We start from the raw sequence: 14,782 nt of genomic DNA on the forward strand, positions 1-14,782 counted from the left end.
ATATATATTGTTTATACTGCTTGTAATTGGGATAAGGTAAACATCTGTTCAGTATTTTAACATTAAAGTGTTGATTGTGAGGCATCAAAAGCCACAAAATGCAACGGGTCCATCAGACCCACAAACACTGGCTGAGTAACAACAATATGAACATTACACAAGGGTTAAAACACTAATTCCTGCTTGAACAAATGAAATAACATATTGCATTTTACCATTTTTCTATTTAACCATGGAACCTCACGATCACATGACATACATGTCCCTGTTTCTTTTGCTGCAGGGGTTTCAGACCAAAAACTGTTTGCTGGGCTGCTGATAAAATGCGTTGTCCAGCTGGAACTCATTCAGACCATAGACAACATCGTCTTCTACCCAGCAACGAGCAAGAAGGAGGACGCCGAAAACATGGCCGCAGCACAGGTACAGTGTTAGCACCGTTGATGTGACCGGATGTCAAATCAAGCTAAAGGACGCTAAACATAATATAAGTGTTGGTGTTTGAGGACGTAGGTTGTACAGAAACATGGTTATATCTTTATATATGTCCGACGTGTTTAGCGGGATGCTCTGGAGGAGTCGGAGTCTGGTGGAAGTGAGCCGGGTCAGGGCATGTACAAACACATGACCTCTGCACATCTCTTCAAACTGCTGGACTGTCTGCTGGAGTCGCACAGATTCGCCAAGGACTTCAACTCCAACAACGAACAAAGGACGGCTCTGTGGAGAGCAGGTAAAATGATGGAACTTTTTTATATATTTTTTTATTGTTTTTCTCTGTTGGTTTATTGGTTTATTTTTCAACCAAACCTTCTTATCTCCTTATCTTTTCCATAAGGTTTTAAAGGCAAATCCAAGCCCAACTTATTGAAGCAGGAAACCAGCAGCCTGGCCTGCAGCCTGAGGATCTTATTCAGGATGTACTCTGACCCTCAGCTGCAGAGTTCATGGCCTGATATCCAGACACGCCTGCTGCTGTGAGTACAGTGATACAAGCTATCAAGTCAGGAAAATAATAGGATCAGTGATTTAAATGTGTGTTTTTACATACATAATGGCCGCTCAACATTATATATGTCACTAATTCAATACGTTTTTCAATCCTGGGGTCGTGACCCCATGGGGGGTCGCTTGAAATGTCTAGTTATTGATAAAAATATTACTGATGATGAACATAGTTTTTCAACTGGTTATTATTCTTTTTAAAATGATGTTTAAAAACAGCACACACAATCTTAAACAACTGTATTCTTCACTTCACTCTCATGAATATGAATTGAGTTCAAACTAAACGTAGCATATAAAACTATCCGAGCGGGCGCATTTTGATTGACAGCTGCGATCGTGTGACAGCTGACGTGAGTTCCTTTGAGTACTTTGTGCACTAATCTGGCAATCTAGTACGTATTTTTAACACAGTACAGCACACATGATGAAACTTTTTTTTTTTTTTTAAAGTCTCTGGGTCGGCAGAAATTTGTGATGTCACAAAGGAGTCACAAGCCAAAAAATGGGAACCAATGACCTAATGTTCCGTGGGAGGTCAACAAAAAGTAACTTAATTTATTCGAATGCCCTAAAGAGGAACAACTCTCGACTGAACTTAACTGACCTTTTATCACAGTTTGACACAACAGTCGGTTTATGGTGCAGTAGGTCGGAGGTGAGTTAATTTTCTTATGCACTGCAAAGAACTCAAAGAGGGATTTTTAACAATCTGTTATTATTGTCGTTGTTGTGTAAAGACCCTCTGATTTTTTACAGTATGTTATCTCTGCTGCTCATCACCGTTAACTTTAAAAAATTTTTGCCCCGTTAATATTCAACTCTTTGGTAAATAATCTCCATCTGCCTCTGTGGCAGATGGAGATTATTTACCACGCCGTTTGTCGTTTCGATGGGAAAGCTGGGGGGTTTTTGATGCCCGTACGTCATCATAAATTCATGGAGTGAACTCTGAGTGCGTGTACTCCGAAGAATACATTGCTGAAATCCCAACACTGAATTTGTCTGTCGCTGCTCAGCTGCTCTGAAGTGTCGACTCATGTTTTACATCAACACGTTTGTTTGGTGTTAATCATTGAAGCTGTTGGAGAGGACGTCTAGGACGCTTCTGTTGGCACTGATTAAATATGACATTTAGTTCCCTGTATATTTAGACAAATACCACCTGCTCCGATCTAAAAAGCTACTGTAGTTTTTAAATACAACTTGGGAAAGTCCTACATTTTCTACGCCGTGTCCACAGAAAGCAGATGGGGATTTCCATACTTGTAGACATGCAGTTTTAGGAATTACCATAAAGAAAAGGTCATGTCGGTAAGGTTTTTTTGTCATAGCTTCTAAGTAAAATACATTATTCCTTTGTTCATAGCAAATGTAAAATTTGTGTATGCAATACAGTGGGGCTTCGAGCCATAGCAAATGTAAAATTTGATGTTATCTCTAGTCAGCAACAACGTATGCCCTTCTAGTTACTAATTTATATATATTTTTAATTGAGTGTGTATGCAATACAGTGGGGCTTCGAGATATGAGTTTAATCCGTTCCACAATGGTGTTCATATGTCGATCTGCTCAAATCTCGATTTATATTTGTAAAATTATTAATTATCACTAATAACCAATTAATTTGTTACAGCCTCCCAGAAATATATATTATAATAATATATAGACAAATATATTACTATTATAAAATAATAATTATTAAGAAAACATTTTATATTATTGTTATAAAAATGGGTAAAATAACCCAACAAGAGACAGTGAGTGAGGAAAAGACTGGGAGTTAGGACTCGATTTAGATGAGAGAGAGAGAGAAAAAGAAAAGGAAAGAGAAATAAAGCGACGGGTAAAATTACAAAGCAAGGGACAGTGAGTGAGTGTCAAGTGGAAAAATGAAGCACGTAACTTAGAAAACTTGTATTTCGGAGAGCTTGTATCTTGGAGTCCCGCTGTATTGCAAATGTTATTTTAAAGGGCTACTGGTGCAAGAAAAAAGCATGACTGAGTCAATTGGACAGAAGTGATTTTTTATTTCAAAATAAAATACCATGGAGACCAATATAAATAAAAAAAAATCAAAATAAATCTTATCATTTCTGTGGGGCCCCACTACCAACTGATCCATGAGCCGGTACTGATTCCTGGCCAGAGCTTTGGTTGCCCCTGTCCTTGATCTATCTGTTGAGACCATCATATGACACCATTCTCATTATCTGACGGTGATGGGATCAGTCAGTGCCGTGTTGGTCATAATCTGTGCTGTGTTTGATTTTTTCAGAGTGTGCAGCGAAGCCTTGGCCTACTTCATCAGTCTGACCTCAGAGAGTCACAGAGAGGCCTGGAACAGTCTGCTGATGCTGCTGCTCACCAGGACGCTACGGCTGCCTGATGAAAAGGCAAGAATGCGCACGTACACAAAAGCACATAAACAGTAGATGTCGCTAAAGAGAACACTGTAGTCTAGTGGTTAAAAAAATACATTAAAAACCCATCAAATGCTGATCCAGTGCGATAAATGTCATATTTGGTCATTTTAAGGGCGCTGACACCTATGATTCACCTTCTCCACTTTCATCTCTGTGTGAGGACATGAGTCATTGATGAGTCATTCCGGCCTGTGACTCAGGATTTCTCGCCTTTTTTTTTTTTTTTAATCGATTTTTTTAGGCCAAAGCTGTTGCACGCTTACAGTAACAAAACAACCCAGCATGCAGTTCTGGCACAATGTAGCTGAGTTCAGTACAAAAACCAACCTTGATCAGCAAAAACCCACCACAATGCTGCTTAAATAGACTGGCCTGCATTTCTGCCCTCATGAGCAGAAAGTGTATAAATGAAGCCTGAAGCCCATCGTTTTTTCTGCAATTTCACATTCACTCACATACAAATGCTGTCCACTGTACAACATTCTTTCCTTTTCACTGGAATTTACCACACACAGGCAGGAATTGTTAGCAAAGGCCATCAGGTTTTTCAAATTTGAGATCTGGTTCTTGAAAGTCCGCAGTACTATGTGGGTGTATTTCTTATTAATTGCATGAGAGAAGTCCATTTTTTTAACTTCTTTATTTGAATTTTTTAACATATCACACGCAGCACGTACATCATTATATTAACTTTTTGCCGATATTGTCCAAACACTTAATTTCCGATTCCGATATCAACCGATAACGATACAGCGGGGCAGTGGTGTCCTGGTGGTTAAGGAAGTTAAGTGCCACTCACTAAGGTGATGGGTTAAAGCAGTGTTTCTCAATTATTTTGCAATGCTCCCCCTAGGGGACAGAAATGTATCATTCCCCCTGAATTGAAATACTACTAAGGACTTGTTAATATTTATTTATTTATCTATACAAACCACTGCATGAGTTGCTGGCACCAGGATTCTGCATACAATCCTCTGATTAACAAATTAGATTAATAAGATGAGCTGCAATGCTGCCATCTATTGACTTTCACTTTCATATGCAGCCGTTCTTCCCCAAAACTATTTTTAGAGGGCATGTCGTTTGGCGAAACCCAGGAATTGCCTTATCGGATTTTCATTATCGGAGGAAAAACCGATAACGATTCTTACAGTTATCACATAATTCTGCTGATATTGATGCAATCATAAATTTTGCTTTTTATTTCTTGTTCCCACTGTGGAAGTGACCCAGGGTTGCATTTCACTGTTTGTCAAACCTATAATGATCAAGATAACAGATAAAAATCTTGAATCGTGACTCGTGAAAGACTAAAATTACAGTATCAGAGAGTATTTTTAGGATTTATCATATAATATGTTGTGTGTTATGGTGTATCCACCTGAGGGTACCAAAAGGATAGGCAAACACGAGCAACACAGTGCATTAGGTCCATTCTTTTGTAATGGGAATGTGTCTTCTTTTTGTTTACAGTTTAAGCCTCACGCCTCCTGCTACTACCCTCAACTTTGCGAAATGATGCAGTTTGATCTGATCCCTGAACTGCGGGCCGTCCTCAGGCGTTTCTTCTTGCGCATCGGTTCCGTCTTCCGTATCGCGGCCGCCATCTCCACATGTGACGGGACATCTTCTCCGACGGCCGCACTGTAGATCGGGTGTATGAAGGAACAGGTGAAGGGGTTGGATGATGGTAGCACCTTCTTTCATATCTAAGAACTGAGGACACAAGACAACGCCATGAGGAAAATGATGGGACCGTAGCTCTGCAGTCTCAGCATCCAATGTTGAATTTTTCTGCTGCAGTTGAGCAGAAATGTCTTTAGCCTGTACTTTTCTTTTGTTTTTTTCTTCTTCTTTCTTCCTCTCTCTGGGATGAACAGCACTGTGACCAGCACCTTCTGTTGACTGTTGTCCTTCATCTCCATTTTCTCCTCGGTGACTCATCTCATACTGTAATGACCAGAAAAGAACTGTAAAGACATAATTTATTGATATTGTTCCAAACCAAGTATCTTTTTTTAACTTGTTAACATGAGAAGATATATCTTCATGCTGAAGGCAAAGTGAACTGTATTTAATTCAATATGATGAATCTTTTCTCGGCCACATGTGCCTGTAGGAAAATTATGACACCATCGGTGTCAGCCCACCCCTCTTCCTCCCCTGAGTTTGGTGATCTAATTGAAGGATGTTGTAACATTTGACCCCTGAAGTACCTGCTCTGAGTCTGAAAGCATTGTTTGTCACTTTATGCTTATGTTTCCTATTATTTGTGATGTAATTGTTTAGTTAGAAATGAGGGTTGTTTGGGAGCCTCTTTTCAACACTATCAACTACTGCAACTTTTATTCAGAAAGTCTCTGTCCGTGACGCCACTGTCCTAATGTCTTTATTATCCATGCCTGTCGGTGAGATTTTTATTTATTTATTTTGTTTTTTTGTTGTCGTTTGTTTTACGGTTGTTTTTCTGGGGTTTTGGTTGGTTGAATCTAATACGCTTTCACATGTTGACTAAAGCCTTAATGATAAAGAACTCCTCATGGAGTCTATTTTTCCTGGTTTTGAAATGACAGTAAATACATTAACCTAATATGAGTTGACCAGAAGTCTTCTGGTCGGAACGCACCTCAGTCTACAACATAAGCCCTGAGCCACAGAAGGATTTAGAATCAGGAAAAAGGAAGTGTGTGGAGCTAAACCAATCTTCAGTATTTGCTTTCGTATCTGCCCAAAAAGTATCCTAAAGTTCATTCTCTAAATTAAACGGTGGAACTGGAGCTGCGTTGTTGTCAGTCAGCTGTAGTGTGGAAGGGACACTCGCACCGATGAGGTGTCTGTTCTCAGATATGAGCAGCAGTGTTGGTTAGGTTACTTTAACAGTGATTTAAACGAATGTATTAAACTGTTACTGGTTTTGATATTGGTATAAGACAAAAGATGTGTTCTTTAAACGGAACCAAAGCTCATATCTAGAGAGAAACATCCTGGATCTATAGTTGTTTATTCCATGACTTTTATTTCTGAGGTTGTAATTATTTTAAGTGCATTTAACTGTTTTTTTTGTTTGTTTATTTTGAGAAGCATTCCTCCCTGTGCAACTTTTCTTCCCTGAAGCCGGGGTACCTATAAATATATATATATAAATATATACAGTAAATGGAAAAAAGGCGGCTGTAAAGTTTTCAATGTAAGATACATAGAAATTAAGTTCTATACATAATATTGTGATGTAATCTTTCGAGCATTTGGTGAAGTAATCAATAAACCGGATTTTCGATCCAACCCAGCCTGTTTTGATTCATAAAATACTGTTCTTCTCTTGACTTTTTAGGTGCCAAATGTCTTTAATGAAATACATCAATTTTACAGCATCACCTGCAGGGGAGGGTGATGCGCTATATGTATTTTGAATTCAAAATACATAGATAAAAGACTTGTGTCTAACAGTGATTCAGTTCAGATAGAATAGAGTTGACCGTAGGTCCAACTAACTTTAAACAAGGAAGTTTAAAGCATGAAATTTACCTTTTACTTCGTAAATGTTCATCCTAACAGAGCCTTGGTTGTGATCTTTCCGTACCTGAGTGAGTGAGGGGAAGTTAGCGGAGATGACGCAAATAGTGACGCGGCTATAGTGGGCGGATCTTTAGGGTTGTAGTAACAGTCGGGTTTTAGCAGCCAGTTGGGTCTGGATATGTCGGAGAGGATTTTTCTTCGTGCTGGGCTTCTGAATTCTGAGCCGCCGCTACATCGTCATGGTTTTGACGGAGACCTGCGCAGTACATGTAAGAAGGCTTGTGTCCGGACGAGGGCTGTGTTTTCTGTTCGTAACACTCGGTGAAAATGTGTGAGAAGTGACGGCGCAGGCAGAGGCGGTGGATTAATTTTCCTTCTGTGACTCCAGTCACAGGAAGCAGGTCGACACATAAAAAATACTGTAACCATCGGATTTTTGTTTTTATGCGATTCATGCTAATTTAATTACGGGATCCTATTTTAAGATTTTCTGCCTGAGTAAATGCGCAGCCTGCGACTCCAATGGGTTAAATGACAGTGACAGCCATCTTTCAAAAGACACTGTAGAGACTGTAATGTAGATACAGCTGTGTTTCAGTGTAGGTCAGATAATCAGCTTCATCATGAGTTGCAAAATTGATATGTTTTTAGTGTTATGCAATCACTATAAATATTTCTGTAGATCTTATATAAGATATGGACGACTGCAGACCCGCTGCTTGCAAAGGGAAGCGCTGGGGGAAAGGACCGGAAGTGCTCCTTCGGTTGGGAGTTAACGCTTTATGAACGCGACCTTAGTCTGGTTTCACTTAATTTTATTTATTTATTTTTTACAATGTAATTTGAAAATAAATATATTAAACATATATGAAACAAAGTATTGAAAATAAATAATTATCAGATATCCAATTCAAATTAAGCAGCGTATTCACTTACTTTAGTAGTAAATGAAGGAAAATGAAGTCACTTCTCACTGGATTTATAAAATGTTCAAACATTTACTCTATACATTTTTATATGAAATATGGTACATTTCTGTCTCATTTTGGTACAAGCGACAACCAGTGATGTATATGTGACTAAAACCCTGCGCACAACCTCGTGCGGTTTTCAGTATAATTTCATGAAGATTTAGAATGTTGTTGACTAAGTTTATATCGTTGTCTTGATAAGAAAACATGAAAGGATTGGAACTATATGGGACATACTTTATATGTTTGTTATTTGAAAACAAACGAGGGTTTTCTTATATCATACTTAAGTTTATTTTTGGGGAATTCCTGATTTCTCCAAACGCCAGAAATTAGATGATAAATGATCAGTGTCTTAATCATTATTTATTTGGTATATTTTTCATGTACATCGGCTTTGATCCCATGATTACGAAACACTTGTGTTGACAAACACACCCAGTGCTGATGTGCGTCATGGTTGGATACGACATCACCTAGTTGTATAATGAAATAAACACACAAATAAGAACATAAAACTGGGGAGACGAGGGGCGCACTGTTTAAACCGGATGTATACATCGTATGAGACGCCCTATTACGCGATAAAGGGGCGGAAATAAAAAGGACTAAAAGAAGGAGGAGACGTGTTCGCGTACACATAAACACCAAGTGACTCTTGGAGCTTGACAGTTTGTGTTCGCTGAGAGACAGACACAGACGGACTCACAGAGGGACAGACGGGGACGTGTGTTGACTCCAGGAAAACTAAGGAAAGCAGACAGGGCAGGTCTCGCGTGATTTCAGCTGCTGGTAAGACGCTCCCTTGTTTTTCCACTGCTTTGATCACATTGTTAAAGTGGGAGCTATCGCTCGTGTTCGTAGAGAGAATATCATAATAACATTCACAGGCAAAATCTTCACATTTCCCGCATGTGTGTAACTGTGGGTGTGCGCGTATAACTTCCACTCAGCCTCCACTTTTTGGCGTAGTTTGACCTCATGTGTCCATAATAATGATGCCTCAGTGTGATGTTGGTGTTTCCTAGAGGTCCTCGTCGGGCATTTCGGTGTTTAATTTTATATATTATTATTTTGGGTTCCGCTCGTATTCTCGTTGGGGCTACTGCTACTGCTACTGCTGCTGCTGCTGCTGCTGTTGTTTACATACATGCTGCGCTGTAAAAACGCAGCGCAGCCACGTGTTGGGATCCAGGGAGCATGTGGCCGTTGTAAACACTGCTGCCTTGGTGCATTGTGCTTTTATTATCTGCTTTAAATCACAGCCGAACATGTAAGAAGAGATTTTATTTCCTTTCCGTAAGGAGGTTTTAGTTTTTGCGGACAGGTTTGAAGTCTTGGGGCAAAACATCAGCAGTCTGTGGAGTCTCAAACACAGGGACCCATTGTGCTGTTAAAGCAGAGTTTCCAGCAGTGGCTTCCAACGAGAATAACTATGAATTTCGCAACTTTTTCTTAGTTTAAAAAAAGATGAGAAACCATCCAAATAAGCCTATAAACTTAATATACATAAATAGTGTTGCAATAGCATTTAAAAATAGCATTATGCATAGGTGAATTTATACCGTTCCTCCAGTTTATCTCAATTTGGTTTGACCTTAAAGGTTGGAGAATTGTCTGTATTTTTCAACATTTATGGATAGGGGTAAAATTATAAAACCGAAAACTGCTATTAAGGTGTTAAAATTTCAAACCAGAGTAATGTGTGTTGGTGCATTTTCTCCATTTAACATCAGCCTGAAAATTGAAACAACTCAAACAAATTCTGTGTTTTCAAATATAATTATCTCTCTCCTGTATCTATAGTTTGCTGTCATTTGTCTTTTAATATTTAAAGATATCAAACTGCTCTTTTATTTTAGGAAATACGGTTTTCCATATGAAAATGTGTTCATACTTAAAAATAAATTACCATCTGAGGGTGTAATGAATAGTTAAAAGGTTAACTAATAGGTTGAGCTTTTATTATGCTGACTAATAATAAATAATGATAATATTAATAATAATAATACATTTGCTGCTCTGAATTCCCCAATTGTGGAACAAATACAGATGAAAAAAAAAGATTCGATATATCTTAAAGATGTTTTTAAGTTACTTGTCACAAGTTTGATCTTATTTGATGTTTGGAGTTTGGTTATGACTCGGTGCAGTGTGATTTGCAGTAAAATTATTCAGCCCTGTCCACCCTATGAATGCAATGCAATGCAATATTCAGTCGGTAAATTGTTACATCCCTGATGTTTAATGTCAACGGGCCTTATTTGCATTGATATCCCTTTGTCCCGCCCTTGGACACTAGTAATTAGTTCCAAATAGTTATCAGCCTAAATGTCAGTATTGTTCCCGTAAAGGTCAGGTTTTACTCAGGATGACCATGGGGCAGTTTAGGATCATGGTGAGGTCATTTCCCTCCCACATCTTTGTAAAGTACGGTGCATCCTTCACCTACACCAGTGCAGTGGCGACAGTAAAAGGCAGCAGAGCACGAGGATGAAATAGAGTCGACTCTTGCGTCGACTCCTACTGTCTTTTGTTTCGGGGAAGTACTTTCGCCTCGCTTAACGTCACATTTACTAGCTGCAGAATATGGAGATAAATGTTTAATGAACTGAAGTTGTGCTATAACTCTTAGTAATGATGGTGTGAGAGTTGGGTATGAGATTTTTTTTAAGACTTTTTTTTCCTTTTGAGGGGGCTGAAACCTATGATTATTTCATTACACTTTGTCTTGGGGATATTATCTCCTTAATGGATTTATTACTTTGCTCTTACATTATTAGGGGCTGGTAAAAGCAGTCTACCACAGTAACATTAGTCGTATTATCCAAGCCAGATGGCAAATGCTATTTATTTTAACACACAATATTTGAAGTAATGGTCAGGAGACATGCTAATGCTGCTTCCAAAAAACAAAAAAAAATTCCACAGTGATGTTTCATTTTCATTATTTCTGCTTTTGACATTTTATTAATACCGTCAGTTTCATATCAGTGTATGAGCAGGTCTTGTGATCTTTAGTGACATCACTTTTTTGTGCTAATGTTGGTGTTAAAGATACAGTTAAGCATAAAAATGTGGCTGTGTATGATACTGATACATTTCATTAAAGCTCAACATTATCTCAAAATATACATTTTCAGTGTTTTTATCCTTGGAAATGTTGTTTTTCTTTTCTTGTAAAACCACCCACTCCTCTGCATCAAAGATCATTGAGAAAATCAGCAATTGTACATCACGGCTTGGTTGCTAAAGCAACAAGCAGTTTTAATAACTCCAGTTTCTTAGAGCAAAAGGTACATACTCCTGAGATATTGCAGACTATGGAGGTAGGATTCTGTCAGGATCTATAACGCCCAGTTGCCTGCTCTGCTTCTTTATGTTCTTATGACCGTCTTATGCCTGACACTGTCCAGTTGAAATTTCCTGAACCATCGCACAAAATGTTTCTGTTTTTGTTTTAACAAATGCTTAATGATACTATAATAACAATTACATGATTTACACATGTGTACTAGTCAGAAGTGTCAGACTTGGTTTTAGACCAGAGTGAAGGGAGTGATGTGCTGCTGCAAGAATGACTGTGTTAAAACCAACCTCCACCTCAGATAATGGTCTTTTATTACACTGCGTGCGCAGGATGACAATGCTGGTCCTTCATTGTTTTGCCGTTAGTAGCAACAGAAGCAGCAGCAGCAGCAGTGGAGTCAGTCCTGCTCCGTGACTGACATCTGTTGTTAGAAGGAAAACACGCTCATGTAGAACATGAGGACTGTGACACTGACCTAGCTTAAAATACTGGCCTCCAAACAAAATGGCATTTTTTTAAATAGAGGTAAATTTGATTAAGGTGGGATTTAATGCAGTTTAATTTTTCAAGGGCATAGTTGAACTATGGTCTATGGAGATGACTGTGTGTGTGTGTGTTTTGCTTGCCCATCCATGCTTGTCTGTGACAGTAGACAGGCTGGAGCTGAGATAAACAAAGGTCAGAGGTTGCTGATTAGGAGGTGACGCTGGTCTCTCTCTTCTTCCTCATACCAGACCGTCTCAGTGATTGCTCATCACCTTGTACCCTCACCTTCATCACACCACGCCTTCCTTTGTCTCCCTGATGTCTTTCTCTGACTTACACACATGGAGCCTACGTACATACGTCACGTACTTTCTTTAAGGAAGACCCTAAAATTGTAAGAAAAAAATGTTAAATTGTTATAAATAGATAGCAGCAGTTTAAATCTAGACTTTTTTTTTTTACATATGGTCTGTGATTGATCCAACATGATGTAACCAAAGGAGACCAAAAACAATTTGATCAATAAATATATCAGAAGTCAATACACACATAGATAAAAAGACACACTTCCATTGTCCTTTTAATATCATTGTCATCTGCTCCATATGCAACAGGCCAATTAGAGAGAAGCACTTTGACCTACCTGTCCAAATATAATGTAAATCTCCCCCTTGATCCCTACACACACAATCACACACACACACACACACACACACACACACACACACGCACGCACACACAACTGTCCAGACTTTGACCTTTAATATTGTTGTCTCTCCACAGGGCCTGAGGTGATTTCTCCATCTTACGTAGGTTTACTTTTGACCCCCCGAGTGTCCTCTGGACATCAGCTGACCATGGGTGCGTGAGCAGAGGACACACAGGGAGAAACGCCGCCACAGCAAGTGTGTGTTCACTTTAACACTGCGAGGCTCCACCAAGAGGGGAGCAGAGACTCAGTGGAGCAACGAGGAAACATTTAATTTAAAAGACAAAATGTCTCAGAACAGAAAACTGGTGGTCGACTACATACAGTATAAACTTTCCCAGAGGAACTTTCCCGTCCACCACCTGGGACTCGGTGATTCTCCAAACAGGACTGATGGGGAAGAGGCAGGGTTGGGCGCAGAGCAGCGGACAAGTACGCACGCCAACGGGACTGTAAACGGCACAAGTTCTGGGACGCCGCCTGCATCTCCACTGCGGCAGCAGCATTCGGCGTCGGATACAAGTCTGGACTCCATTAAAGAGGCTCTGCGGGACTCGGCCAACGAGTTTGAACTGCGATACGCGCGGGCCTTCAGCGATCTGCACCAGCAGCTGCACATCACACCAGCCACTGCCTACCAAAGTTTCGAGAATGTGATGGACGAAGTGTTCCGGGACGGTGTCAATTGGGGTCGCATCATAGGGCTCTTCGCCTTCGGCGGGGCGCTGAGTGTCGAGTGCGTGGAGAAAGAGATGAGTCAGCTGGTGGCCAGGATTGCGGATTGGATGACAGTCTATCTTGACAACCACATCCAGCCATGGATCGAAACCCAAGGTGGATGGGTAAGTTCTCACACACACCAACCAACACACACACGTAGTGGTCCTTTAATAGCAGGACATTCTCTGTTGGCTTGGTTTCCCATGTTTGAATAATTACTAATAACTAATGAATAACGTGCTGATAGGTCCTTCAATTTAAAAATATTTTTATTATTTGGGGACAAAAAAAAAACATTATTGGCGTAAGAAATAAAAATTGAAGATGTCCATAATTTGTAATTGTTTAAAAGGTAATGGCTTAATTGTCGAGGCTCAAATGTCTACGGTATATGTTCGACTGAAAGTTCAATCCGAACCCTACGTAACAATATGTGAGGCCAAGCATTTGGTTAATTATTTTTTCCACCTACTTCCAGTTTAACAGACTTGTTAAGACACAGGGAAAAAGAAGAAGCAAAGGAAAATAAAAAAAGTACACAAAATCTCATCGCAGAAATCTATAAAAAAAAAGTCCAACGAAATCCCAAGAACATGAAGTAATAAAAAGTAAATAAAACATAGTCAGAGGCAGAAGTGATAGCTCAGAGACACGGCGTCTGCGGCTTCTCATTAAAGTTTTATGGATGAGGGGATGAATGAGAGTGTGAGACAATAACTTTTCTCTCTGCTGAAATGTTTCTTTCACGTTTTTGCGGATGCGACTGTTTATTCACTCAGATCCCTATCGGAGCTGCTCGATTACTGGGGAAAAAACATCCTGATTATGATCACAAAATTCAAATCCGAAAAAAACAAATAAGTAGAAACCGAGTAGCAGTTATCATAACTAATAACGCTATGAAACACATTAGCATTTGCTCACTTTAGATCACTGTTATAACGTTCCTTTACATGTAGTTGACATTTTGACGAATGATATTTAATAAATACAGGTCAGTGACTCGATTAGGTAAGATTGGATTAGACTTCCTGGATCTCTCAGTGGGGAAATAAAATCCAAGAACACGAGGATTGGTTCATTAAAGCCCAGCACAAACAGTAAACATACCCTGAAGAAGTTGGTAGTACTGCTGGAGTACTGTAGGATACGTTGTTTACTGATGTTGTGGAGGACATCGCTGTGGTTTTGCTACTTTGCCTTTTATGGTTCGGTATCAGTTGGTGGAAAGACGATCGCTGTTTGAACCTTTGTTGGTTAAAGAGATTTGCCTACAGAACTAAACATAGCTGCTCTTTCTGCAGCTCCTTCTGCTGTCTTTACTTCTGCAGACATATTCCAAATATGGTAATGGTCAAAGTTTTTATTAGATTGATTTTGTAAGCACTTGAAATCCAAAGCATAATCAAAAATGGCACAGACCTGGTTCCTGTTAATGTTATATCTTTTGAATTGTAAAAAATTCATTTTTTGGCCATTTTCTACATTGGAGAAGCGATGATTTAGGATTAAATTAATTAATTCTCCTTTAATCATTTCATTTTCCCTTTTGTAACATATGTGGACAGCAGGCAGGACATTTAACAACAGACACTGAGTGTGTCTTTAATGACGCGTACACATTTGTAATTGGTGCGAC

At 39.3% G+C, this 14,782-nt stretch overlaps 2 protein-coding genes across 5 annotated transcripts in view; both read left to right on the plus strand.

The window, feature by feature from the left end:
* Positions 1 to 6,713, plus strand: part of arfgef2 (ADP-ribosylation factor guanine nucleotide-exchange factor 2 (brefeldin A-inhibited)) — a 31,161-nt gene extending 24,448 nt beyond the window's left edge. For 2 of the 3 annotated variants that reach the window (XM_025059564.1, XM_025059563.1), the window contains 5 exons: positions 293 to 423; positions 562 to 733; positions 839 to 977; positions 3,284 to 3,401; positions 4,905 to 6,713. In XM_025059564.1, coding sequence (XP_024915332.1) covers positions 293 to 423; positions 562 to 733; positions 839 to 977; positions 3,284 to 3,401; positions 4,905 to 5,081 — 737 coding nt within the window. In that variant the 3' untranslated portion in view covers positions 5,082 to 6,713. Of the gene's footprint in view, positions 1 to 283; positions 424 to 561; positions 734 to 838; positions 978 to 3,283; positions 3,402 to 4,904 lie in introns of all 3 variants that reach the window. The other variant, XM_025059562.1, reaches the window with a different exon arrangement.
* Positions 6,714 to 7,070: 357 nt separating this feature from the next.
* Positions 7,071 to 14,782, plus strand: part of bcl2l1 (BCL2 like 1) — a 30,379-nt gene continuing 22,667 nt past the window's right edge. Inside the window, exons 1-2 of one of the 2 annotated variants that reach the window (XM_008318295.3) lie at positions 7,071 to 7,216; positions 12,498 to 13,265. In XM_008318295.3, coding sequence (XP_008316517.1) covers positions 12,711 to 13,265 — 555 coding nt within the window. In that variant the 5' untranslated portion in view covers positions 7,071 to 7,216; positions 12,498 to 12,710. The other variant, XM_008318294.3, reaches the window with a different exon arrangement.

This window comes from Cynoglossus semilaevis, chromosome 10 (genome assembly GCF_000523025.1).
Source record: "Cynoglossus semilaevis isolate Cse_v1.0 chromosome 10, Cse_v1.0, whole genome shotgun sequence".
NCBI classification, from domain to species: Eukaryota; Metazoa; Chordata; class Actinopteri; order Pleuronectiformes; family Cynoglossidae; genus Cynoglossus; species Cynoglossus semilaevis.